General features: G+C 40.1%; 1 protein-coding gene across 1 annotated transcript in view; it reads left to right on the forward strand.

Annotated features, from left to right (window-relative positions):
• Window positions 1-26,423, forward strand: part of RFTN2 (raftlin family member 2) — a 66,399-nt gene that overhangs the window by 22,326 nt on the left and 17,650 nt on the right. The window contains exons 4-7 of the mRNA XM_008687312.2: window positions 1,986-2,265; window positions 5,447-5,650; window positions 13,858-13,979; window positions 15,158-15,261. Of these exons, the coding sequence (XP_008685534.1) occupies window positions 1,986-2,265; window positions 5,447-5,650; window positions 13,858-13,979; window positions 15,158-15,261 (710 nt within the window). The remainder of the gene's footprint in view (window positions 1-1,985; window positions 2,266-5,446; window positions 5,651-13,857; window positions 13,980-15,157; window positions 15,262-26,423) is intronic.

Consider the following 26,423-nt stretch of genomic DNA (forward strand, 5'->3'; position numbering starts at 1 on the left):
ATCTATTTAAACAGGAAAGTACTGTTATTTCAGCAATTAGAGTAATGGGGTTATTTCATGAAGAGAAAAACTTCAGGAAACAGCACGTGAACTATTTGAACATTGCCCCATGTATGAACAAGAGCAATAGATGAATGCCAAATGGTATTTTGGAACAGCTGTCTTACATAAAGAGTTTATTGTTAAATAGCTAGATTTTAAGTCATTTTAACATTATGTCAATATTTGCTCTACTTTTAAAATTAGGTTTATAAGTGTTTTTCCCAGGGTTTTTAAATAACATTTAAAAAACATCAGTCTTCCAACTTAAAAAAATGGAAAAAACTTTAACACTCTATTTGTTACCAGACTTTTCCGGATCAAACTTTCTAGTAATAGAAAATAGAAAAAGCCTTCTGCGCTTTTTCACCCAAATCAACTAATAGGCCTAGAGAAAGAACTGACAATAAATTTACCCATTCCCACTTGCAGAATACCATGCCTCCTTACCACCTCCCTCTCCTCTCCAGGACATCTGATATAAAGGACGATTTGTGGTTACTTTTAAGGCTTCACGCATTGTTACAACCTCAATATGTTCATTTACAGGAGTAAATGATATTGCATCAGTGTCATCCTCTGTTTTAACTCCACACACCCACAACTCTGTCCTGTTCAGAATTCTCCTCATTGGCTGGAGCTGAGTGACTGTTGTCCCCTTTGAGGGGCATTGCTGTCTGGTTTTGCCCCAGTTATTTCTGGCCCTTTTCATTTATTCCATTTCTAACCATAGGTGCTTGCATTTGTAACCTCCATCATAAGTCTTTTCTCCCTCCCAGGTAACACTTAAAACATTTAATTTAGGGGCACCTTGGTGACTCAGTAGGTTAAACGTCTGACTCTTGGTTTTGGCTCAGGTCGTAATCTCAGGGTAGTGAGATCAAGCCCCACATTGGGCTCCTCACCCAGCAAGGAATCCTCTTGATGATTCTCTCTCTCCCTCTTCCCTCTGCCCCTCCCCCCACTTGCACATTCTCTCTCTCTATCAGATAAATAAGTCTTTAAAAAAATCATTTAATTTAAATGTTTAAAACAGGGACCAAATAAAAGATGTTGCTATTTCTTCATTTTTACTTATTTAACAAATACAGAGCACCCACAGGTACAAAATAGTGCAATACAAAAATGATTAAGACACAGTCCTAGCCCTCAAAAGAACTGCCAGTTCAACAGAGGAGAAAAACATGGATACCAAAAGAACAAAGAAATGAACCAAAAGCAGAGAAAGGGGAAGGTGCCGAGCATGAAAATCACCACTGTCAAGGTCTCAAATTATTTCACTGGCATTATATTATGTGCTTCTGAATCCTATTCTGTAACTTACATGATTGAATCTAATCATGTGCATTTGGCCCGATAGGAGACAATAGCATCAAGATATAAGCATATGTGAAAGCTTCCTGAGAATTATAAGTACATTATAAGTATTATAAGTACATTATAAGTACATTTATAAGTACACATTTGTCAAGAATTAGACTTATAACATTTTTCTTTACCCACATCAAGCAAACAGTGCTGTATGTTTTTGCTTTTAAATTAATGTTCCTTCTTTATTAATTAAGATGTATTTAGTAATGTCATTTTTGAGGATTTCTTGGAATAGTTTTTAATTTTGCCTCAATGGGAGAGACCATTGTTAACAAGTCTGAAAAAATCATGTTATAGAATTATTAGTTCTTCCCAAATAGTAACCTTTTGAAGAAAAACATGATTCTTATTCTCGTAATTTTTTAAGTGCGTTCTGTTTGAAGAAGTCACAATAATAGTGTGACATAGTCTTAGGAGTACTGCTTTATTAGAGGTTATTACTTAGTGTATGAATGGGTTTTTGGTTTGTGGTCAATTTACTTCTTCTTATGGATTTCCTTAATAAGCCTGTAGGTTAATTGATAAAGTAATCAATGTAAATGAATTTTACATTTTGTTCTACAATCCCTTTTCAGATTAATATAGCTGCTAAGAGAGGAATGAAATTTGTTGGATTCATATCACAGCCTTATCCACCACTTAAATTCTGCAACGGAACCAACCACGATGGAGGTACAGAATCAACACTGCCTGGGAGACACACTTCAGAGGAAAACTGTAAAAGCTGGAATGAAGGGACATTAAGTGGGCAATCATCTGAGAGTGGAATTGAGGAAGAACTTCATCATGAAAGTGGACAGTGTCAAATGGACCAAGACGGCAGCCCCAGTTACTCTAAATCCAGAAAGGGAGAAGGTAATAGACAAGATTAGTAGAAATAGTATATTAGTTTAAATTTAGCAAAAACAAGTTTTTGATTTTTTTTTTTAGAAATATGAGGCAGAGTAAATTTCTAAAGATTATAAAGACTGAATAAACTAATATAAACTTGTACTGATATTTTTGAAATAATTATAGCCAAAAATAAAGTAGGGCAGTTCTTCAAACAGTTGTCCCTGGCATGGTCATACAATGCCATCCACATAAGGGAATTTTGTTTTGAAAATTAGTTTCCATTTAGTCATTCACCAACTCCCCTATAAGACGGAGGCTGTGTGTGTATACAGAAAGTGATTCTATAAATATAGAAAGCTGTTCTGATTTATGTTTGTTTTTATTTTTTTGAGATTTTATTTATTTATTTGACAGAGAGAGAGAGATAGCCAGCGAGAGAGGGAACACAAGCAGGGGGAGTGGGAGAGGAAGAAGCAGTCTCCCAGCGGAGGAGCCTGATGTGGGGCTCGATCCCAGAGCGCCGGGATCACGCCCTGAGCCGAAGGCAGACACTTAATGGCTGAGCCACCCAGGCGCCCCTGATTTATGTTTGTTTTTAAAAACAGTGCGTGAGAATTTTAGTTTTGGCCTTTCCCATTTCATGGACGGTTTTTGTCTTTGAAGTTAATTGGCTTTCTTTGATCATCAATTAGAATATGAAAATGCACATCATGATGAAACAATTATTATAACAATAGTGCCTACATCCTAAAATAACTTTAAACATCAGTTTTATTCTACTTTGCCAACTCGCAAATCTTCCCAAGAAATTGAGACTACTTTTTCATGTATTTTGTCTGTCTCAGAGTTTCTGCTACCTTTGTAGGCATGCTTTAAAAAGCACTACCAGAGAAAGTCAAAGATGATGCATACCTCAGAATTAAGAGCTCAGGAGTCAGACTGCCTCAATTTCTTCATAGAAAGGGGGTTGTTGTGAGAAGTAGCTAAAAGACAAGACACTTAGTCCAGGGCCTGCCATAGAATAAATTCTGTATTAGGTTAGCTGCTATTGACTGATCCCTTGGTTCGTGTTAGAGCTGAAGCCGCACACTCTGGTGTAACACACAGCACACACGTGGGCTTTCTAGGTTGTAGTGAGATGTGCTCAACATTCTCGAGGTGGCAGAGACCCACTTGACCATGATCAGCACAATCTTTTAAAGAATGAACCAGGAGCATTTTCTAACTTATCATCTCACCCCTCCTCACCACCACCACCCTCCCATTTTTTCACCAGCTCCCTAGCTAACAACCATGCTGATTTTCCTTCAGTGTAAACATTTGAGGAACAAAAGAGTTGTTGGAGCTATGGTCAGAGACCTATTTGCTATCTTCCATGCAATGCTACCTTTAAATTCCTGCTGGTTCCCATAACCTTGATTAGATCAGTGTTTATTTCCAGTCCTTTTAAGTTCCAAATCCAGATTCTATTTTTTTTTTTTAATTTTTAAAAAAGTTTTTAGAGGGCCGGTGGAGGGGCAGAGAGAGAATCTTAAGCAGGCTCCATTTCCAGTGCAGAACCCAACCCAGGGCTTGATCTCACGACCCTGAGATTGTGACCTGAGCTGAAATCAAGAATCAGACACTTAGTAGGGGCGCCTGGGTGGCACAGCGGTTGAGCGTCTGCCTTCGGCTCAGGGCGTGATCCCGGCGTTATGGGCTCGAGCCCCACGTCAAGCTCCTCCGCTATGAGCCTGCTTCTTCCTCTCCCACTCCCCCTGCTTGTGTTCCCTCTCTCGCTGGCTGTCTCTATCTCTGTCGAATAAATAAATAAAATATTAAAAAAAAAAAAAAAGAATCAGACACTTAGTAGACTGAGCCAGCCAGGTGCCCCTATACTCCACTTTCTAAATAGTTTAAATCATATACTTCTTAATAATTTGTCTATGGCAATAGTTCTTAACTTTGTGTGCAGGGGTGGGATGGTGGCAGCATGAGGTTGGGGGAGACACATATAAAAGACCTCTCGGAGAATCTGGTGAAATCCATGGAGACTCAATTCAGAAAAATGCACATGGGACACCTGAGTGGCTCAGTTTGTTGAGCATCTGACTCTTGGTTTCAGCTCAGGTCATGATCTCAGGGTCATGAGATCAAACCCTGCATTTGGCTCCACACTCAGCATAGAGTCTGCTGGAGATTCTCTCTTCCTCTCCCTCTGCCCCTCCCCCAACTCGAGCACTCTCTAAATAAATACATACATACATACATACATACATACATAAAATCTTCTTTAAAAATGCACACAACATACGTACCCCCAAGTGGTGTTAGGCTTCCTAAATGTAACTATATAGGTGGGTCCATAGACCACTCCCCCAGTTAAGAATTTGCCAACTTATGGAAAACTAGAAGATATGACCCAGCAGTTCTATGTCTAAATATATATTCTAGAGTCACTCTCACATGTGAGACATGAATAATGCTTATAATAACAAAATTTTGGAAACAATGTATTAACAGGAGAGTAATAAACTGGAATATTACATAGCACTTTAAATGAATAAGGTCTACATGTATTAATTCCATTTAAAGCATTACAAAATCCATTTATAGAGGCGTCTGGGTGGCTCAGTTGATTAAGCATCTGCTTTTGGCTCAGGTCATGATCTTGGGCTCCTGGGATTAAGCCCCCCTGCCAACGTCGGGCTCCCTGCTCAGCTCTCCGTCTGCTCCCCCCCACCACCACTTTGCTTGCTCTCTCTCTCTCAAATAAATAAATAAAATCTTTTATAAAAATCAATTTATAGATGCATATATACACTATCATAGATGCATATATATAGTATCATATTGCTTTAAAAGTTTTTTAAACTGAAAAACATAGTATTTATTAATGGGTATATAAATGTTCATTAAAAGAGTAAAAGTTTGAATGAGAATAATAAACGCCAAATCATTATAGTAGCTATTTCTGGAGAACTGGATTAGGGAAGACTACAAAGTGAGCCTCAACTACATCCATATCTCACTTTCTGGAAAAAAGTCTAAAGGAAACATGGCACAAGGTTAACATTTAATAAAGCTGAGTGATAGGTAATTTTATTATTCTCTATGCTTATCTGTTTGCTTGAAATACATGAGTAATAAAAAAATTGTTGGGAATCTTTTCAATAAATGAATAAACAAATACTTTTCCTTCTTTCTGAACACCTATCCCCAGATAACAAGTTGTATACAGTATTCAATGTTTTTGATGATGAATCAACCTGCTGGACCTATCAGGAAGGCATCCTATCAATGAAAGTAACAAGAAAAGGATCTGTCATTAGTACACTTGATGCTGATTGGCTGGAGTTAACTACATTTTATTATAAACAAGGCTTGTCTTTAATTGATTCTTTTGTGTGCTGGGAAACATCTAAAGGTAAGTTTTATATAATGATATGCTGATAACTAAAGAATTTGACCTGTGCCAGAGTTGGTGGAAATGTTTTTGCCTCTCAAGATCTGTGGCTAAAAGAACAGGTATTATTCACTTGGAATTAGATTCCAATTACTACACAGCTATGTAGCTTTAATTTAAAAGCTTAACCATTGTGCTTTCCCGCTGCCACTGCTTTTGGCAACCTTGAAAGGAAAGAAAATAAACAGGTGACAGAATTTCCACAAGACCCAACTAGCACTAAGGAAAACCTTCTTACCTCTGAGCCACATGCCCTAATGATTTTGGACAGTGTGTCACATCTGGTCTGGGCCAGTGACTAATAAGCCCAATCACATTCCAGTTTGTACAGCATGGGTTGGCATGACCATAGATGAGAACATCAAGGTACAAGCAGCAAGGCCTTTCCATATCCATGTGAAACAAAGGCCTTCAAGCTTAACCTCCTTGAAGAGATGGCCTATGATCGTCTCCCAGCCAAACACAGGCTTGGGGGTGGGGGGGCTCCGAGAACACTAAGTAACTGGAGGATCCAATGCCCTCTGGTCTCTCATGCCATTCCTATGTTCTTTTTTTTTTTTTTTTTAAGATTTTATTTATTTATTTATTTATTTATTTATATGACAGAGAGACAGCCAGAGAGAGAGGGAACACAAGCAGGGGGAGTGGGAGAGGAAGAAGCAGGCTCAGTGGAGGAGCCTGATGCGAGGCTCCATCCCATAACGCCGGGATCACGCCCTGAGCCGAAGGCAGACGCTTACCGACTGAGCCACCCAGGCGCCCCCATTCCTATGTTCTTTTTTGTGGAAAGTAACTTCACAGCAAGCTGAGGGAAACATCCTCAAACCCTGTCGTCCCATCACTACAGCTGCATGCTCCTCCCCATGGCTCAGACTTCACTCCTGAAGGAGCTGATGCTCCCAGAGGCTGGGCACAGATTCCCACTGTGAATCATAATAAAGAGACTGTGATGATTGATTGATAGACAGACAGACAGATAGATAGATAGATGCAAGTTTAACCATCATGTGTGGTAGAATTGTCATGTAATGTTTGCTGTTGGGTTGTAACTGTCAGGAATAGACAAAACACTGTATGATTGATTAGGATTTTCCACATAAGATGTATTATAACAGCTCAGTTAGGAAGATTATAATTACATTTGACAGTTAATATCCAAATTTATGCGGTATCCCAATTTTGGACACTATCTCTTATGTACTCCAGTCTATATCTGACTCTAAAATTTGTATAGAAAAGTAATCTTTGCTTCAGAAATGATATTGACTCTATTTATTTCTGTCTCCCTTTATCTTTCAACTTCTCCTAGCTTTCCTCTTTTAGTTACAATAGGATATGTAATCATTCATGTCTATCACAAAAACAAACAAAATTTTCCAAAAATTACTTTCTAGGGAAAGTGTTTTTAAAAAAAGATTAGTGCTAAAAGAAAAGAAAAATTCATAGTTAGGAGACTTGAAAAATAAATTAGGAAGGGTGAAGGCTATGAAAACCAGGATAATTAATTACCTCAATGAGGTTAGAGGAAAGAACAAAAAAGCAAATAAGACGAGATCTCAATATTACTTATTACCATTAAATCAGACTATCATTCAGTATGGAGGTGCCTCGAAAAGTTAGAAATAGAACTACCCTACAATCCAGCAATTGCACTACTAGGTATTTCCCAAAGGATACAAAAATACTGTTTGAAGGGACACATGAACCCCGATGTTTACAGCAGCATTATCAACAATAGCCAAATTAGGGAAGGAGCCCAAATGTCCATCAACTGATGAATAAAGATGTGGTGTATATATACAATGGAATATTACCCAACCATCAAAAAGAATGAAATCTTGCCTTTTGCAACAATGTCAGATGGAGCTAGAGTGTATCATGCTAAGCAAAATAAGTTAGAGAAAGACAAATGCCATATGATTTCACTCATGTAGAATTTAAGAAACAAAACAGATGAGCATAGGGCAAGGAGTAAAAAAGGGGGGGAGGCAAATCATAAGAGACTTTTTTTTACAAGATTTTATCTGTTTATTTGAGAGAAAGAGAGCATGAGCAGGGGGTGGGGGTGCTGAGAGAGAGGGAGAAGCAGACTCCCCACTGAGCAGGGAGGCTGATGCAGGCTTGGTCTCAGGACCCTGACATCATGACCTAAGCCAAAGGCAGACGCTTAACTGACTGAGCCACCCAGCGCCCCATGAGACTCTCAACTACAGAGAACAAACTGAGGGTTGCTGGAGGAGAGGTGCACAGGGGATGGTCTAAATGGGTGATGGGTATAAAGGAGAGCACTTGTTATGATAAGCACTGGGTGTTATATGTAATGATAACTCACAAAATTCTACTCCTGCAAACAATATTATACTATATGTTTAACTAGAATTTAAATAAAAACTTTTTAAAAATCAAAAAAAGAAAATCAGCCTATCATTAAATCAATGATACTTTAACAGAACTAAAGACTTTGGGTAATTACTTAAAATTATCGAGAATCATGGTCCAATAGGTTCTTCTAACTAGAAACCAAGAGTAAGCGTCTAGCTCATTGGAACACCCAGAAATATGGCCCACAACACACAGCCCATAGCAGGTGCTCGAAAGATATTCCTAAGTACTTTGGGTTATTAGAAACTTCTTCCAAGTTAGCCTTTTACGGAAACAGCAAAATCTAATAAGAAGATGGACTTTAGAATCAGACAGGCCAGGGTTTAAATCTCATGTCCTCTACTTAGCTCGGTGATCTGGAGAAGCTAGGGAGTTTACTGAGCCACATTTTCCTAAAAGGCGAATAAAAATATTCCCTACTTTACTGCGGTGAAAATGTAGTAAGATTAGTATGGACAAAATGACTCCACGGTGCCTCTCCCACGGCCAGAGCTTATTTCCTGCTGGTCATTCTCTTTGGGGCGGCGTATCGTGCACAGCTACAGCACTTTCTGTATGGAGCACCTTCTTAGAGGTCAGTCCACACTTCATGCATTTCTCTTTCTCTCTCCTCTTTCTCCTTCTCTTCCTTCCAAAAAGTCTAAGTTGGAGCCATTTCAAATTTTGGTTTGTGACTAACTGCTGAAGGAAAAACGAAAAATACTCCTTTCAAAATCGCTTTCAGGCGTCCCTGCCTTGGGCCTCGCCTCGTGAAAATAAAATTAGCCCCAGCAGTTGCCAGCCAGAGGCTCTGTAGGGCTTTTGTTTGCAAAGCCTCAGAAGCTATTTAGAGAGCCCAGGGGAGAATCTCTCCCTCTCAGCAGCTCTGGAATATCTCATTAGACATTTTACATTACGGGCCATGCCAAGGCCCTAACGAGCCACCACGGTCTGTGGGGTCTGGCAACTGGGTGTGTCACTTGGGACTTCCCTACAAGTACACAGGGAAGCTGCCGAGGGGAAATTGTGACCCATGCCTGTGTCACTGTGAGAAGCAAGTCAGAGGAAGCAGGGCTGAATTGGTGGCTTTGTTCTGGGATATTTGATGCCTGACAGCTAAAGCACATGGGGGACAATGCGTATTTTGTTTTGTCTTGCTTCCATCCTCTTCCAAAATATTGTCAGAAGTCAGCCTATCACGAGAAATAGAAGTACAAAACCAGACATTGCACAGGCATTTAAATACATTACTCCACAAATCTCATTTTATAAAATATCTTCCTCTAGAAACGGAGAGGAGGAACAAAACTTTTAAAGTTTTCTCCTTTGGTGGGGTCACGGTGGAGAGGTTGTGAGGCTGTGAATTCTTTTTCAGTGCCCTTTCCCACGCACTCTCAAAGCCTTTTCTGTTTTGAAAAGCCGCATAGGAGAGGCACCTAGTGGCCCTCTTGCTGTTCTTGCAGCCTGAGGGTTCCCACTGCAATTAGCCTCCTGTATCTGACCTTCTCCAGCATTGCTGGGCCCTCACCAAACTGGTCCTCTGCTGGAATCACTACATATGCCGAAGGGGCTTGCACTATAGGGTAAAAGCCTCCGAACGGTCCCAGGAGCGCCTACAACAGGCTTCCCCAGTTGAACCAACAAAAAAAAACACTTTATTTTACCAGAATGTGTAGAGATCCAGTGGGCAGTTGGCATGGGCTGAGATGAGCAGTTTTGCCAGCTAGTATAAAACACACACACACACACACACACACACACACATACCCATGAGATCCCCATATTTTGCTAGCCTATAAATGCCCCCCATCATTGTCAGAGAATAGTCTCTTCCCATCTTTAGTATACCCACATCTTAACGCTACATTTTGATTTTTTATGAATTTTTAGACTTAAATTCATTTTGATCTCTTCGCCCCTATAAAAATGCTTGTGTGGAGCTAGCAGGCAAGCTGTATCAAAGTGAAGATTGGGGCAGAGTACTGACAAAGAAACATGTATTAATTCACTTCACATATATGTATATGCCAGGCCCTATGCCAGGCACTGGGTTTACGATGAGCAAAATGGACATCTTCCCTACTCTCAAAAAGCTGGCCATGTGGCATAAGGCAGTCAGGCAGCAATGGGTATGGAAACATTTATGTCTAATTTCAAAACTGAGAGAAGTGTTGTGGCATTACCCAACATGATATTGTAAGGAGGGGTCAGGAGGACCCGTCGGATGAGGCGCCAGTCACACTGAGACAGAAAGCCAGCATTCAGGAGCCAGAGGTAGACCCTTCTGGGCAGAAGAAACACTCCCAGATATTCAAAAACCTTAGGGCAGGAAAGAGGAACAGGGAAAAAGTCTATGTCGTTGGAGCAGGGTATGAAGAGAGAATGGCTCCAGACAAGGGAGAAGAGGTAAGCAGCAGCCGGTCTTAAAATAATGCAACAAGAGCTAACGTGTATTTGTACTTACCATCTACCAGCATTGCTCTAAGCACTTTACAGTTTTCACCTCATTGAACCCCACAGCAACCCGATGAGGTTGGTATAATTATTCTATTCCCCTTTTATAGATGAGGAAGCTGAGGCACAGAAATATTTAAAAATGTGCCCATGCTCATGCAACTAGAAAGTGAGGCAGGGGGGCACCTAGGTGAAGTGTGGGCTTTTAACCAAGTTGCCATCCTGCCAGGATTGATTTTTTTTTCTTTTTTTACCATCCTACCAGGATTTTTATTCCAAGTCATTCATTGAAGATTTAAAGAGGGAATTACAACCCAATCTGCATTTTTTTTTTCCAATCTGCATTTTTAAGAGAACCTCTTTGGCCTCATTTTGGGAAGTGGATCAGAGAGGGCAAGAGTGGAAGAGGGGTGCTATTAAGAGGCTGTTGCATTGACCCACAGAGAGATGATGGTAGAGATGGGAAAAATGAACAGGCTGAGATTTGTTTTGGAGACATAATGCTCATGAATGAGAGCTTCTATATGGGCTCTCCAGTTCTCGGATGTGGTCCCAGGCCTATCTCTAGGCTCTTTAATGCCAAAAATGACACATGGACCAAAAATACTAAAACGGAATGTTACCTTTCCTCACATTTACAGAAATGTCAATGTCATATGTAGCTGAAATGAATGTGTCAGAGCACATGTCCAGACAAGTAAACCATTCCTGAGAATCCTTTAAGCTTGTGCTTCTCAAACCAGGATCCAAGTACCCTGGGGGTGTGCAGCCTTGTGCTAGGGAGTACAGAGGATCACAGGATAAACCTCTTCCTAGAATGTCAATATTACTTAAGATGGGGAGATGGAGAACTGTACTTTTTTACATAATAGGAATATATTTGAAAAGAATACAAAGTTTGAATGGATTTTAAGATATAACATTAGACTTTAAAGAAACCTTATTCATGCCACAAGTCACTTCAAACTGTACTTGGAGATCATCCTTCAAGGATACAGGTATACTTCCCTTTGCTATTGGTGGTATTTGGCTAAAAAAAAAAAAAATTAAGAAACAGTACATCAGGTCAATGCCTTGTAACTTTTTCATATTATGCACACATAGAAAATGGTAATATTATAAGGCATACATACAGGTATAAGAGGATAAAGTTTTTCTGAGCAGGAGGGTGTGCCCTGTATCTTGGCACTTCTGTAACGGGTTCTCAGCATACCAGTGGGCCAAGGCATACTGGGTGGGAAGCTCTGGGATGTGTAATGTTAAGAAGTGACTCAGTTCAGGAACAGTTATTAAGTAATTGTTCAGAATTATCGCCTCACCCCATTACCTGAAAGATTTAACACACCAAGCACCCAAACAGTCACTCTCCATGAGACCTTCCCTGCCACCCTGCCTTGCCGCCACTTCTGTTAGGGAGAATTTTTCAAGAGATATAAGTACTTTTTCCTGTGAAAGTATCCTTCATCAGTGGCTCTGGGGATTGGCATGGGCCCCAAGAAGGTCAGCCAGGGCTCTGGGAGCTCTAAAGTGGGAGGAGGGACCTAAGTATAATATCCATATAGTAAAGTGCATTAAGTTTATGTGTACAGCTGAATAGAACACAAATGTTCAAGATATAGAACATCTCTTTATGTGTCAGTTATATCTCAATAAAGCTTGGACAGAAGAATGGAGAAAAAATGGTACAGAACATTTCCAACATCCCTTCCCAGTCAATATCCTCCTACCCAAAGTAAGCATTATTCTGACATCCACCATCATAGATTAATTTTGCCTGTTTTTGAACTTCACATAGGTTGAAGTATACAGTATGTACTCTTTTGTGTCTGGCCTCTTTTGTTCAACATAGTATCTGAAATTCATCCATGCTGCTACACAGCAGTGAGTCTTGCTTGTTTATTCTTGTATAGTATTGCACTGTATGAGTCTACCACACTTTCATTCTTTTAAACGTAAAAGAAATTTAGAAGTACTAGAGTACCCCGATACTGAGAACAAGAAAACAGACACAGAGCCACAAAACCAATGGTTCTCACAGTATATAATCCCCAAGTAAATAAGAGGCAGATTATAATTAACTACATGATTATCACAGCATGTAGTTGTTTCTGAAATTCTTACCCCCATTCTAAAAAAGGACTTGAGGCATACATAGTTTTATAGGTGGTATTGTGATGCTCTAAACTTACAGTCAGAAAGATTTACTTCCACTTTGGTGTGACAGTGGACCATACACTTAAAGGAAGTGGAATATATAGATATAGATAGATAGATAGATAGATAGATAGATAGATAGATAGATAGATAGATAGATAGATATATTCAGAAAACTAATTCCCAAATAGTAAATTAAACTTTGAGTTTTTGGGAACCAGTCTGAACAATGTAAATTCTTCATGATATTCTGCCCTAACTGTAAATGATGTAAATAATAATAAGGGTTTTCTCTTCAAGTTTATAGCCTATTAATAGAAATCAAAACTAAAAATTACACTGAAATTATGTTTGCCTTTTTTTATCTTTAAACTTAAGAGATCACTTGAAAACTTTGTAGGTTATAATTTAGATAACTGTCCAGCAGGAAGACTTTGATACGACATTGTACAGTATAAAAAAACAAAAGGTTTAACCAGCACATGACCATGGGAAAATTGTCTCCTACTGCAAAATAAGAGACAAAAGAACGTCCATAAAATCAGTTCACTTTTGCCAGCTGGTTATTGTCAACTATTCAAGAAAATGTCAGAGAGGCCCTCCCTTAAAACTTCCTTCCCTGCAGGAATTCTTTTGACAATGACTTCTGTTTAGGATTTTCCTGTTACCATTCTTTCATTATTTTTTATAAAGCATCATGGACGTAAAGAATTGTTTTGTATTTATTTTTTTTAAGTAGTTTTAACTCACATTAGTTTTAATATCACACCTGTAATTTCAAGGATTAACATTTTTTATGTTTTCTCTTTTAATGGTGTAATTAATATGCATAAACATACAGATCGGAAATCAAAAAATGATTTCAAGGTGAAGGTCATTTCCTGATTCTTTTTAGACTTAGGAAATCCTCTTGCTTCTCATTGTACGATATTATTTTATCTTGTTTTTCTTATTGTAGTTTTCATATTTACAGTGTGATTTTAATTCAGTGAACTGCAAAACTGTCTTGAGCTTTCCAAAAAAAATTATAATAACCTTCAAAGAGAAGGAGGGGGATGTTATTGATTCAGCCAAAACAAGTGCTTATTAATTTATATGCTTTTCTTTCAGCTTATTAAAAGAGTTATCTAAGGATTTAAATGATCTTAAGAGACACTCAGTATTTGCAACTCTTCTTAATTGTATCCTTTTCCTCACAGGGGACCATTTGCCTAAATCTTTGGAAGGATTCTTTATCTATGAAGAAGAAGGTTCTGGAGTTCCAGGTTCCAGTAGGAAAGGAAATGATGCCATCGTAGTAGAACAATGGACCATTATTGAGGTAAACTGCAGTTTTCTGACAATTTAGCTTTACTTTTATATTTAGTTTTACGTGGTAAAGATCTTCATTGCCTAATACATGCAGTATCCTTCAAACATGTTTCTGTGCAGGGTTCAGAATTTCGTCACAAATGCATAAACAAACTTTGTCTGAACAAAGGGATTTCCTTTACTCAATGTTCAACTTCATTATAAGATAGCAAAATAATTACCTATATGTAGATAGCAGTAGATTCCCAAAGATTTGACATTCTAATCCTAAGAAAAGTACCCTGGCACTGAGATTCTTTTTACACATGCCGTGACAACTGGCTGTAATGGAAAAAAAGTCAGTAACTACCATTTCATCTCCAAACAACCAATGTGACTTTTTTTTACCTTGTGAATTGACTTTCAAAGGCAAAAATATCCAAAAGGTGTTCTCTCTCTCGCCAGGCCAAATATGTACACACAGCATTGTCCTTCCTAATCAGAGATGACATTGCTGCTGATGTTGTGCACCCTGAATTCAGATGTCCCCGAACGGACTGCCCTTGAGGTGTACAGACTGAATTCAGGTATACTGTGCTGTGTGTATGAGGCCCTCACTGACAGGCTTTTTCATGGACATGGTCGCCTTTCTGGCCTTATAAGGGCATAGAGAGAGGCATAGCTCGTTGTCAAAGAAACTAGAAATCCCATAGGGGGGAGGAAAGGATTTGGGGAAAGAGGTAAAGCTCCAAGTAAAAATCAATTCCAAATGAGTAAAAAGCAGGGAAATGACTCCACATCTAACCCCCACTCACCTTTCACTCCTCCATCTCCACTTCCTACTCTTGTCCTCACTTCCCAATCCCTTGACCAGTGTTTCTAAAACTGTGGTCTATAAACCAAGCCCCATACCTTAAAGTTTGATGCCTGAACACGACCAAGGGAACAAGACAAAAGGAAGGCCCAAACTCTGGAGAACCATACGGAAAGCTCTCTCCACTCTGATCCCCAGCGTTTCTACCTTGGTTCAATGGTTAGAAGGCAGCAGGTGGCAGAAAATGAAGCCCAGGAAGAGCACAGGTGCTGAAATTGTATTTCATGGAGCGTGAACTCCCTTTACTGTCACGCCCATCACCATTTATTGTACTCACCTGTGTAGCTGGTTGTCTTTGCCATTAAGACTATAAGCTCTTATGCTTATTCACGCAGGGGTGTGAAATCAAAACGGATTATGGCCCTCTGCTGCACACTCTGGCTGAGTTTGGATGGCTCCTGACAAGCGTGTTGCCGACACCTATACTAAGACATGACAGGTAATGCCAAAGGACCCTTACAAACTTTCACTTGATCCTAAAACATAGCTCATTTGTTAGATAACTCAGTTCAACAAATGCTTATTTAATGTCTACAAAAAGCAGTTCACTGAACTTCTAATCTGATTTCATGGACCTTGGAGATCAGCTCATCTAATCCTCTCAAATACAGATGTACAAGCTACAACAACTTCTTCCCGGGCGGCACGCTCGAGTTCACATGGCAGAGCCAGGCAGGGCGCAGGAGACTGACTCCCGGCTCAGGGCCGCTCAAGATACCAGTTCTTCCTAGAGTGAATTTTGAGTCGAGATCAATCAGCAAACAGAACAACTCAGCCCCTCTGTAGGCCTTTTGTCCTCCTCCTTGGCACTGCGTGTGCAAATCCATACTCGCCACAGTGCACAGCCAGGGTCAGGACTGCAGTGTGGGCCTGGGAGACCCAGATGCAGAAGCACAGGACTTCAGCCTCCACTCCTCCCCTCCAGTGAGATGGCTGAGTGCCCCCCACTCCCCACGCCCCCCGCCAGAGCACAGACTTGTTAGCTACTCGCACCCAAAGGAAGTGCGCACGTTAGAACCAAAATGCCATTACTTTACCAATACCAACCTTTCCTTTTCTCCTTTTGCTAATTTTCCCTATTTCCTTTCCTGGGAAGGAAAAATTGAAGCGTCTTTCTTTCTTTCTTTCTTTCTTTCTTTCTTTCTTTCTTTCTTTCTTTCTTTCTTTCTTTCTTTCTTTCTATCTTTTTTTAAGAGAGAGAGAGAAACCGATTAAGTCTTCTGTATAAAGTGCTTTGCTATCCCCGGGACTCAGTGATGTTCCCTCCACCTTCTTGGCTTCCAGTAAATGACTGATTGCCAATGTGGTTCTGCCTAGGCGGTGGCTGTCTGCAGAGGACAGCACAGTCCCAGTGGCCTTCCCCTTCAGCAGCCTCAGTGACCGATCGGTTAACACTGAGTAATTGTCAGGTGTAGCTAAAGGTGGCAACTCCTTTCTCAGTCTCACCCACCCTCCCGCCTTCTCTGGTTTTTCCAGCTTAGCAATTTACCCCTGTCCAGTATCCCAACTTCCCCACGAATTTTAAAACATTTGATTGGCATGGCTTTATAATAAAAACCACATCTTCTTCAGGCAGGGGGAAAGACAAAGGTTGATACAGAGTAAAGCTACTCAAGCTTCAAAAGGAGGGGTTACAAGTAAGCAATTAATCTGCTTTTCTTCTCAGAGATCTATTGGTAACTGTTCTCAAATTATGAGTGACAACTCCCTGAAGCATTATTTCCCAACATTTTAAATCTGTGACATTCTCGTCAGGTCACAGTACAGCGGTAATTCTCAGATTTGGTCTTCAGACCAGGCAGTATGAACACCTGGGGCGCCTATGCACTTACAAATGCTGGAGGCCCACCCCAATGGGACAGTCAGAAGCTTTGAGGGTGAGACCCATGAATCTGCATTTTCGCAAGCCCCTGAAGCTCCTTATCATTAGAGGAATTTTGCAGAAGGTGGTGAGACAGGAACTCCTCATCCCTGCCTTTCTACCCCTCGAGGTCATGCCCAAGCATTGCTCTATCCCACTTCCCACTCTCCCTCAGAATAACTCATAGGTGTATAATTTAGGGTGTCATCTAGCTCATTATAGTTAGCTCTTCCTAAAAGTACTCTGAATTCTGAACCTTTCGTGTTCCTTTTTCCCCAGTGAAAAATATATTTATCACCTCCCTCCCATTCACTCAGGGATTCTGCTCTCATGAGTCTAAATTTTTCTTGGGACACCTGGCTGGCTCAGTCAGTACAGCATGTGACTCTTGATCTCAGGGTCCTGAGTTCAAGCCCCATGTTGGGGGTGGAGCCTACTTAAATTTTTTAAAGTATTTTCTGAAAGTGGCATGAATGACTAATTGGGCACTCATTAGGTCTAGCCTCCTGGGCTGGGCGCTGAGCAGAGAACATGGGCTGGAGCTCCTTCAGCACCTCCTGCTTCCATCTGGTTTGGGAACGAGGACAGGACTGAGACCAAAGGTGGGAAAGAAGAGGTCTCACGTATAACATGAAGGGAGAGGGTGGTGGAACCCAGAGCCACACTTGACTTGACCACCTAGTCCTGCGTGTCAAACTGCATAAGGTCACACGCTGTCCGCAGTGAGTAGAAGGCCCGGCTCTCTGGGATGAGTAGCTTTACATTGTTTTTGAAGCAGAGGGAGCACCATTACCTCACTACCATCCCAGCTTCTCCTGTACCCCTAGGACCTCTTTAGGCGCTATGGGGTCAGAGTAGGACTTTCAGGCCCTCCTTGTGAAGGCTCATCTTTATGTGCAATTAAAATAGCAAAGGGGCTAACTGCAGGACAGCTTATTAAACAAATGTTTGTAATGGCAAAAAAATGGACACAATATAAATGTCTATCAAAAGGAGTGGTGTGTGTGAAGGCTAAAAACCTATACAGCAAATTCTAGTAAATAGTCAGCTCTTGGGATTATGGATTGGGGAGAGGACTACTTTGTCTTTATACATTTTCTGTGATTTGACTTTTTACAAGGAATATATATCTATTCTATGATTTTTTTTTTAATTTTTAAAGTAAAAAAAAATCAATTAATAAAAATATGTGAAAGGCATACACAGTGTCTGTCTTGAAGGAGCCCATGGCTGGTTAAACTAAGTACCTAATCAGGCTTCCATTCGGGTTGAGGCAGGTCAGACTCACATACCCAAGCAAGTACAGGTTGTACCGGAGCAGTAAAACGAAGATCATAAACTGGCAAAGTTAGATGGAATCTTCACATAGTAATAAGATTAAAAAAGCATCACCATATAGCAGATCCGCATTTAGAATCTGCTATTTATCCTGGACAGAAAATAATAGAAAAATACTTTTTAACAATAACTGCCCTTATGCAACAAGGCACACTTGAACAGTGTCTACTGTTCTTCCAAATGCCTGGAACATTGTGTGATATTGATATTTATTTTGTTCCTTTACATTTTGTAACTTGAATCGTTCCAGGTGCCTGCAAGGTAGACACCCTAGGATGGAAGTGAAAGTTCGTTGTTATTATCTGGTAAAAAGATTATTGATAAAACCTGTTAACCCTCTGCCTTCTTATTCTTGTCCAAATACGCTATCTCTGTGACAGTCACATGCTTGTCCTAGCTGCTTCCCACGGTCAGCCATGTCATCTTTAAATATAAAGAAAAATACTACATACAGTTCATCTTGGTCAAGGTAGAAGATAGAGCCGGAAAGTTTTTTGGTCTCTAAAACTAGAAGAATAGTCCAGGCTGTGAACTAAAAACAGATCTTATTTTAATTATAGCTTGACCATGAACTAGCCGTGTGACCTTGGGAAGTCACCTAACCTCCTCAAGTCTCATTTTTCTCATCTGGAAAATGGTACAATAATATCAACTTTACTGGATTGTCATGATGACTAAGCAAGACCATACCTGCAAAGTACCCACGCCAGGGGTGTTGTGCAAACTAGGCTAATAAATTAGAGCTATTTTATGGGACCTAGTCCTTTAGCAGAACCAAAATCCCGAAGAAGTTGAAACCAATTGTGCCAGGGTGATCGCTCAATCTGTTCTAAATCAGGGTATTTCAGAAAATGTAAATACTGTGGTTCACTATGTACTAAATCAGCACTGAGGATTACAAGCTAAATAAAGGAACAGAAATAAATAACACTGTAAAGGTGTACACTTACAAGTATACCTACACCCAGAAAAACCAGTATCTGTCATGATCTTTTTTGGGGGACCCACATGTCTGAAAACATGACTTAGAACCATTGCCAGTAAAAATTTTCTTCCTTAAATATTTCTGCCTCTTACACAACAATGGTGTCTTAAGCAATTTCAACTTTTCCCCACTCTTCTGTCACCTAAACCATAACTTGAATGGTCTAAACATAAGGTATCTTCCTCTCATTGTTTTCATTACTCAATTATATTATGTTACTAGATTGCATAAAAATATTTTCCCAGTGTGTTCTTACACTAAGGCTGTTGCTTCATTATCCTAGGCAATATCACACCACCAACATTTAAAGCAATGTTACCATGGAAACATCATAATGTGGTAATCGGATAGCACGACATTATTCCAGGGTTATTGTTGTCAGCTGTGAAAATTTGCCAGAATCCCTTCTTAATCATTATCACTATGTAATTATACAAATGGGTCAGATTCTTTTCTTTTCGAGAAATCAAGGTGAAAATTGACATTAAACTCTTAGGGCAAATCTGGTAGAAGATCAAATTAGCTCAACTAGCAGCTAATATCGCTGACTTTAAAATAATCGCCAGAATAAAATGCAAGAGGAGCCCAAGTTCCCTCTGTTTGGCTACCTCAAACCAGCAGGGTCATTCCCCTCTCCCTGAATAATGATCTGGAAAGGGAGCATTTTAACAAGAACCCAAGGTGATTCTGATGTACTTTCAGAAACACTGAATTATAGCCTTATGGAAAGAGAAAGCATTTTAGAACACAATATAAAAGAAAGATGTACACCCTCACTTATATCTCAGAAGACAGAATTTAAAGACAGCGTCTTTTGGGTACAATGAATCAAGTTATACTGTTCTGAGAATACAAAAAAGAAAAAAAAATGTCTGGTCCTTAAGAACAAGATCTGAATAACAAAATGAGAAAATTGTCTTCTCTCTGTGATGTTGAGGGCCCTGCTCCATCTTGCATTCTCTGCAGCCCCTGCAGAACAGGCTCCCCAGCCTTGTGGTCCCCACAGCCCAGAAGCACTAGAAGTCTATGTAGTCATTTGAGACACTTAAGTGCCCCAGTGATTTCCTCTTAACCCTGAAGTGGCAGCCAAAGCAGGAGCTGCATATTTATACACAGTCGAGGGAAAGACTAGGGCTTCATGTCTGGTCCATTTTAATGTGGTTTCTTCCCTTTCTAATTTAAATTCTGTAGAAACAGTATGGTGTAATTCAGAGTTAAGCTCAGAGTAATCTTGCAGTGAGCAGCATTTTGATAAGGCCACGTTTTTTAAAATAGTCAATTTGTCTATTGTAGATACTTCCAGTTATCCCTTCCTCATCTAAACTTAAATTTTTAACAGTTTGCCAGACGGAAAGGTTAGGAGGAGGAATGCTCTTTTTAGTTTTTAACGCAAGCACACTAACGTGAGTATGACCCTAAGAAACAAACTAGGATCATAAGGCAAAGGAACTTTGGGACTAAGCAGACGGCTATAAAGGAGCATGCTAAAATTTAATTTTATAATTTTTCTTTTAAAAAGTGAATTTTATTTCATATTTTTAAAAGCAAGAATTCACTCATTTATTTCTGAGTTGCAAACATTAAATGTGGCAATTAACTAATGAATGAAATTACACAAAACTAATCAGAAAATATAAATTAACCTAACAATTCTGTTTCCTCTAGTCTAATGGATTTTGGAACCATAAATGAAAGCTTTTATAAGAGTATGTTTATTTCATAAATGACCAAGCAGTTGCAGATAAGCCACTCATTTGGAACCAGCTCAGTTGTATTCAAATTGAATGACATTTTCACATTTTATTTTAAAATGTTATTTCAGTTCAACTCAAATATCTATTGAGTGCCTGGTATGTACAAGGCAATATTTTACCCACTCCAGAGGCTAACACAGTTACAAATAACTAATGAGCTACCCCTGAAATTAATAATATATGTTAACTAAATCAAATTTAAATGAAAATTTTTTTAAAAAACACACACAAATAACTAATGCAGAGCAGATCTATGACAGGTCCTGCAGTGGAGGTCTAGAGCACGTGCTCTCAATAAGAGTGATATTGCCTCAGGGCAGTGAAAACTGGTTGTGGGGGGAGGTGAAAAAAAACTCAAGATACTACAGTGGTTTGTGGTCCTCCAAAAGGTCACAGTACATAAACACAAACACAACGTATCTTTAGGATTAAAGATTTTATTTTTTTGAGAGAGAGAGTATGGGGGACGGGGGTGGAAAAGGAACAAGCCGACTCCTGCTGAGCAAGGAGCCAGATTCGGGGCTTGACCCCAGGACCCTGAGATCCTGACCTGAGCCAAAGTCAGACACTTCACCAACTGAGCCACCCAGGTGCCCCTCTTTAAGTATTAAAATTTAAAGGGGACTCTGGGTGGCTCAGTCAGTGAAGCCTCTGACTTTGGTTCAGGTCAGGATCTCAGGGTCCTGAGATCCAGCCCAGCAGCTGGCTCTGCACTCAGCAGGGACTCCGCTTTTCCCTCTCCCTCTGCTCCTCCCCCTGCTCCTCCTCTCTCTCTCTGTCTCTCTCTCTCTCAAATAAATAGATAAATAAATAAATAAATAAATAAATAAATAAATAAATAAAATCTTTTTAAAAAATTTAATGGGGGATGTAGGGGATTAGAGGAGAAATACCTAAAAATTCTTCTTGAGGAAGCAATAATGAAAAGAGTTGAGCATAAGTCAGGTGAATATGCTTGAAGACATCAGTGAAGGAGGAGGGCAGGTCTGTGAAAACTGTGGTGTCTGAGGGGAACCTCTAGGAAAGAACAGATCTTCCAAAAGCAGTTTCAGAGAGAATACTCCTGGTGGCAGATAGGGCTAACTATTATTAAGTTTCATCTCACGTAGCAGCACCGATCTGTTCGTAGTGGCTGCCTAGAACACTATAAAATCCAAGGATTCTGAGACCAGAATCAGGCTTAGCAAAAAAGAATGCAGTGATCAATTAGTGATGTCTGCCACACGCGTGGAAGATGGAAAGTTAAAGTATGAGTACCACAAATTATCTTCCTTTCTCCGGCAACCCTAAGCAACGGAACAGGAAAGTGCAGGATATAGTCAAGGAAAAATGAATACAGGCCAATGAATTCCTGAAGACTTCTAATTCAAAACCCAAAGAATTCAAGACTGATTTTTACCAAATAATAAAAGTGAATGGGGAGGGAGCATATTCATCGTTTGTAAGTCTACAAACATTCTCCCGCATGTTACCCCTGCACGTACTCCTAAAACAATTCGTCTTCAACACACACGTAGGAAGTGCACAAAACACAAATGGGTGTAATTGTAATCACTTGTGTAATTTCCACTGGACAAGAAACAGGCCACCTGTCGCCGGCACCTTAGAAGCTCACCATGTGTTTCCTACTCCTTTCACTCAGCGGCAACATCCCAATTTTTAGGATAACCACTTCCTTGCTTTGCCTAAGAGTTTGATCACTCATGCATGCGTACCTAAACAATACAATTTAGTTTTGCCTGTTTTTGAATTTATACATACGGATATATTTATACACGTATATAAAATATACTTCAACGTGTTGTTTCTTTCACTTAACATCGTGAGATATACCCTTGGTCGCGTGTAGTGATTTATTTATCCATCCTGCTTACTGGTGATTTGGGCGCCTCCAGCGGTTGGCTATGACAAGCAGCGCTGTCCTGAACGTGAGCAGGGATCCTAGTGCACACGGCCATGAGTTTCTCAAGGGTATAGATCTAGAAGTGGAATTGCTGGGTCACAGGGCATTTCTTTAGCTTTATTAGGTAAATGCCAAACTCTTTCCAAGTGGAATGTTGCAGTTTACACTCCTAACTGCAGAATATGAAGTTCCCATTGCTCCAATAAAAATACTGTCAGATTTTTACATTTTGCCATCCTAGTGTGTATATAGTATGATCTCAGTGCGGTTTTGATTTGTATTTACCCAGTTACTACTGATATTGAGCACCTTTTCATATGTTTACTGGCCATTTAGATTTTTCCTTTGTAAAGCACCTATTTAAATCTTTTTGCCACATTTAAAGTTCTACTTATAAGAATTTTTTTTATATACCGGATATCAGTCCTTTATTTGTTACATGGGTTGTAATTATCTTCCCTAATTTTTTGTGGCTTGTCTTTTTTACTCTTTTTGTGATGTCTTTTGATTAACAGAAGTTTTTATTTTAAAAAAGGCAAATGTATCTATCTTTACCCTTCTTGGTATATTATTTAAGAAACTCTTCCCCTTTCCTGAAGCAGCTGGGGAAGGGGAGAAGTGAATTATTTTTAAATTTGGCTATAACATGGGCCATTTTAATATCTCTAATTAATATAAAATTCTCTAAGCTATAGTTATTATAGGCTGGTGTGCCTAAAGGGTAAGCTTTGTGAGGAGGAGAAGGAAAAGTTAAAGCTTAAAAGAGTCATACTAAATGTCAATGAACATCATAGATGTAAAAATACCTAAGAAGCCTTTTATTTTGCCTCTAAGACTTTGCTTACTAGTTATTTTTTTATGCATGTTCTGAACATCAATACATTATCACAGAAACCAAATGACCACTTTTTCATAAAGTCTTTGAGTCTTCAAATATTTACTGAGCACCGTTTCAAATGGGGGTTTTCTGCTAATTAACATGGAGGATGCAGACATGGGGAGACAAGATCCTCAGGGAGCTCAGATGTGGTAGGAGGGAAATGTGTACCAGCAACAACAGGACTCAATAAAGGGACAGAGCTCCGTATGAGGGTTCCATGGGAGCCCCCAAAAGGAGGTGTTGCTCTTCAGTTGAGGGATCATTGAAGACTTTCTGAAAGAGGCCACCCTTGAAATGACTCTCAAAAGATGGGCAGCCTGGAAAGAGGCAGAGGTGATGTCATGGGCATTCCGGTGGGACAATGCCACAACCAGGAATTTCAAGACTAGACATGAGCAACTCACAATTCACACAGGACCATCAACCATGATCTTGGCTTTTTTGTATTTTAAAGAATGTAGAAAGACTTGCTCCCACCTACACATAAATTCTAAGTGTTCCAGCTCTGTTTCCAAGACACTTGAGGGGCACCTGGGTGGCTCAGTCGGTTAAGCATCTGCCTTCGGCTCAGGTCATGGTCCCAGGATTCTGTGGGAATTGAGCCCCACATTTGGCCTGATAAGCAGGGAGCCTACTTCTCCCTCTCCCTCTACCTGCTGCTCCCCCTGCTTGTGCTCTCTCTCTCTCTCTGTCAAATGAATAAATAAAACCTTAAAAAAAATCATAAGCAAATGCTGGACCTAGCAGAAGTTCATATTGTCCTCATAACTTCCTGAAAAAATAATCTAGAAGTTTAAATATCACTAAAGATATTATCAAACTGTGATAGAACAGTTTTTTAATTTTGTTTTTGTGCTTGTTTGTTTTAAGTAATGCTGATCACTCTTAACTGAATTCATGGGGCTAATTTTTTAAGGCACAGTTTCAATGATCCACCTTATATGTGGCACTTAAATGCCATGGGTCAAGAACTTGCTTCTGCCTCTCTTCCTTTTGCCATACGAACACCGGGACCTGTGTAGTCTCTTTAAATAGTCCAATTGGCCCAGGGGAAAAAATGAATATTTGTCTTTATTTTCTTCATTTTTCTCCACTACAACTCCTAAACATTATAGGCTGAAATGATACATTTGGGAGACGGTACATAAATATCTGAACTTTTGCAGAATAGCCTGTGCTCATCCATTCATTACAAAGTTTTCCAGTCAGAATGGAATAAATTAGGCCACCTGTCTCTGTAATCAGGTCTACACTTGTTGTATGGTGTAAGAAATAGAGGAGACCTAAGACAAAACTTTTAAAAACTCTGGGTCTCAATCTCCTCATCCATAAAATGGGGAAAATAATATCTTCTGTGCGCACCTTAAAGAGCTATCATAAGAAGAGTGCCTGGCTGGCTCAGTCAGCGGAGTGTGCGACTCTTGATCTCGAGGCTGTAAGTTCATACTCCACGTTGGGTGTAAAGATTACTTAAAAATAAAAATTTTTTAGAAGGTGGGAGGGCTATCGTAAGAAACAAGCATGCTCATTTACAAGGAAAGGACTCAGTACACCAAAAGCACCACACAAATCCAAGTTACCCTTCTTAGTTTAGTCCATGAGGTCGTCTGTTGTTGGGAAGCCAGTCTTTTTCTTGGTAGTCTGTTGATGCCATAGCAAACCCCACTCCCTTAAACAATACCCAAATAGAAAGTCTTCTTTCTGTTTTCATATGAAAGGCATAGAAGAAGGTAAGGAAGAGAGAAGGAAACGTTTATTGAGCGTCTACTATGCTTCAGGATCCACGCTAAGAATTTTACTTCCATCACTGATATTGTTAGAACCACCTCTGTTTTACAGAAGAGAAACAGGAGGCTCAGAAAGTCTGGGTGACTAGCTCAGCATCAGATAGCTAGTAGGTGGCAGCACTGGGATGCAAACCCAGCGTTGGCCTGACTCTAAAGCCATACATGCTGTTTCCCCCACACTCGACTGCCTCTCCAACAAATATGTTACTGACAAATGATGTGTCCGCACATTTCACAGTGTTAAGCCACAGAGCTGGTCAAAAATCCATTTCCTCTCCCATCTGTGGCCTGACTTCTCTGCTTCAGCTGTAAATACAATCCCTGGCTCACTCTCCCCAGATCCTACACTAGTGTCTGCGCACATTGAAAGGTGAGTGTAATACCAAGACAGAGAGCAAAAGACCCTTGTCCCAGGGACAGCAGCAGTGCTGGTGGCCTCTCTTGCTTCTTCTAGGTCTACACCTGCCCTCTGGTTTTTGCCTGATCCTAGGTATGAGCCAAAAGCTGACCGGGGCTTTATCCTTTCACTCTACTTCAACTGGTTTGGTCGGGTGAGATGCCTGGACCTGACCTGGCTTCTCCTACCAATCGCGTTTTCCAGTAGGCCTCACCGATCTGACCATTGCCTTATCTCCTTTAGTTTGGATCAACGCCCCAGGTCCCACATGGACTTTCCTGGTCATTTTTTGTATTAGTGTCCTCCTTTACCTTCCCCAGTCTGGGCCCTTTTATCCCTTCACCCTGCTCCCCACCATTGCCTACAGGGAACTTAGCACCCCAAGGCCTGCCCTGCTGACCTGTCCCTCATGCTGCCTGTGCTCTCATGCTAATGGGGCACACGGGTTATCTGCTGCCCTCAGGAAGGAAGAATTAGTGATGTTTTCACATCTTTGCAGACTACTCCCTTGATGAGCTTATCCTTGCAGCTTATACTCTTGACCAACATAGGTTGTGCCAGAACTCTTTCAGAGCTTATGTGTAAATCTAGCATTTCTCAAAAGCTGCATTCATTTCTATTACATCAAAGCATGATTGCCTATTAATAATAGTCTAAAAGAGAATTTGAAGATTCTTGAATTCCTCGCAGGAAAAT

Source organism: Ursus maritimus, unplaced genomic scaffold (genome assembly GCF_017311325.1).
Source record: "Ursus maritimus isolate PB19 unplaced genomic scaffold, ASM1731132v1 scaffold_1, whole genome shotgun sequence".
NCBI classification, from domain to species: domain Eukaryota; kingdom Metazoa; phylum Chordata; class Mammalia; order Carnivora; family Ursidae; genus Ursus; species Ursus maritimus.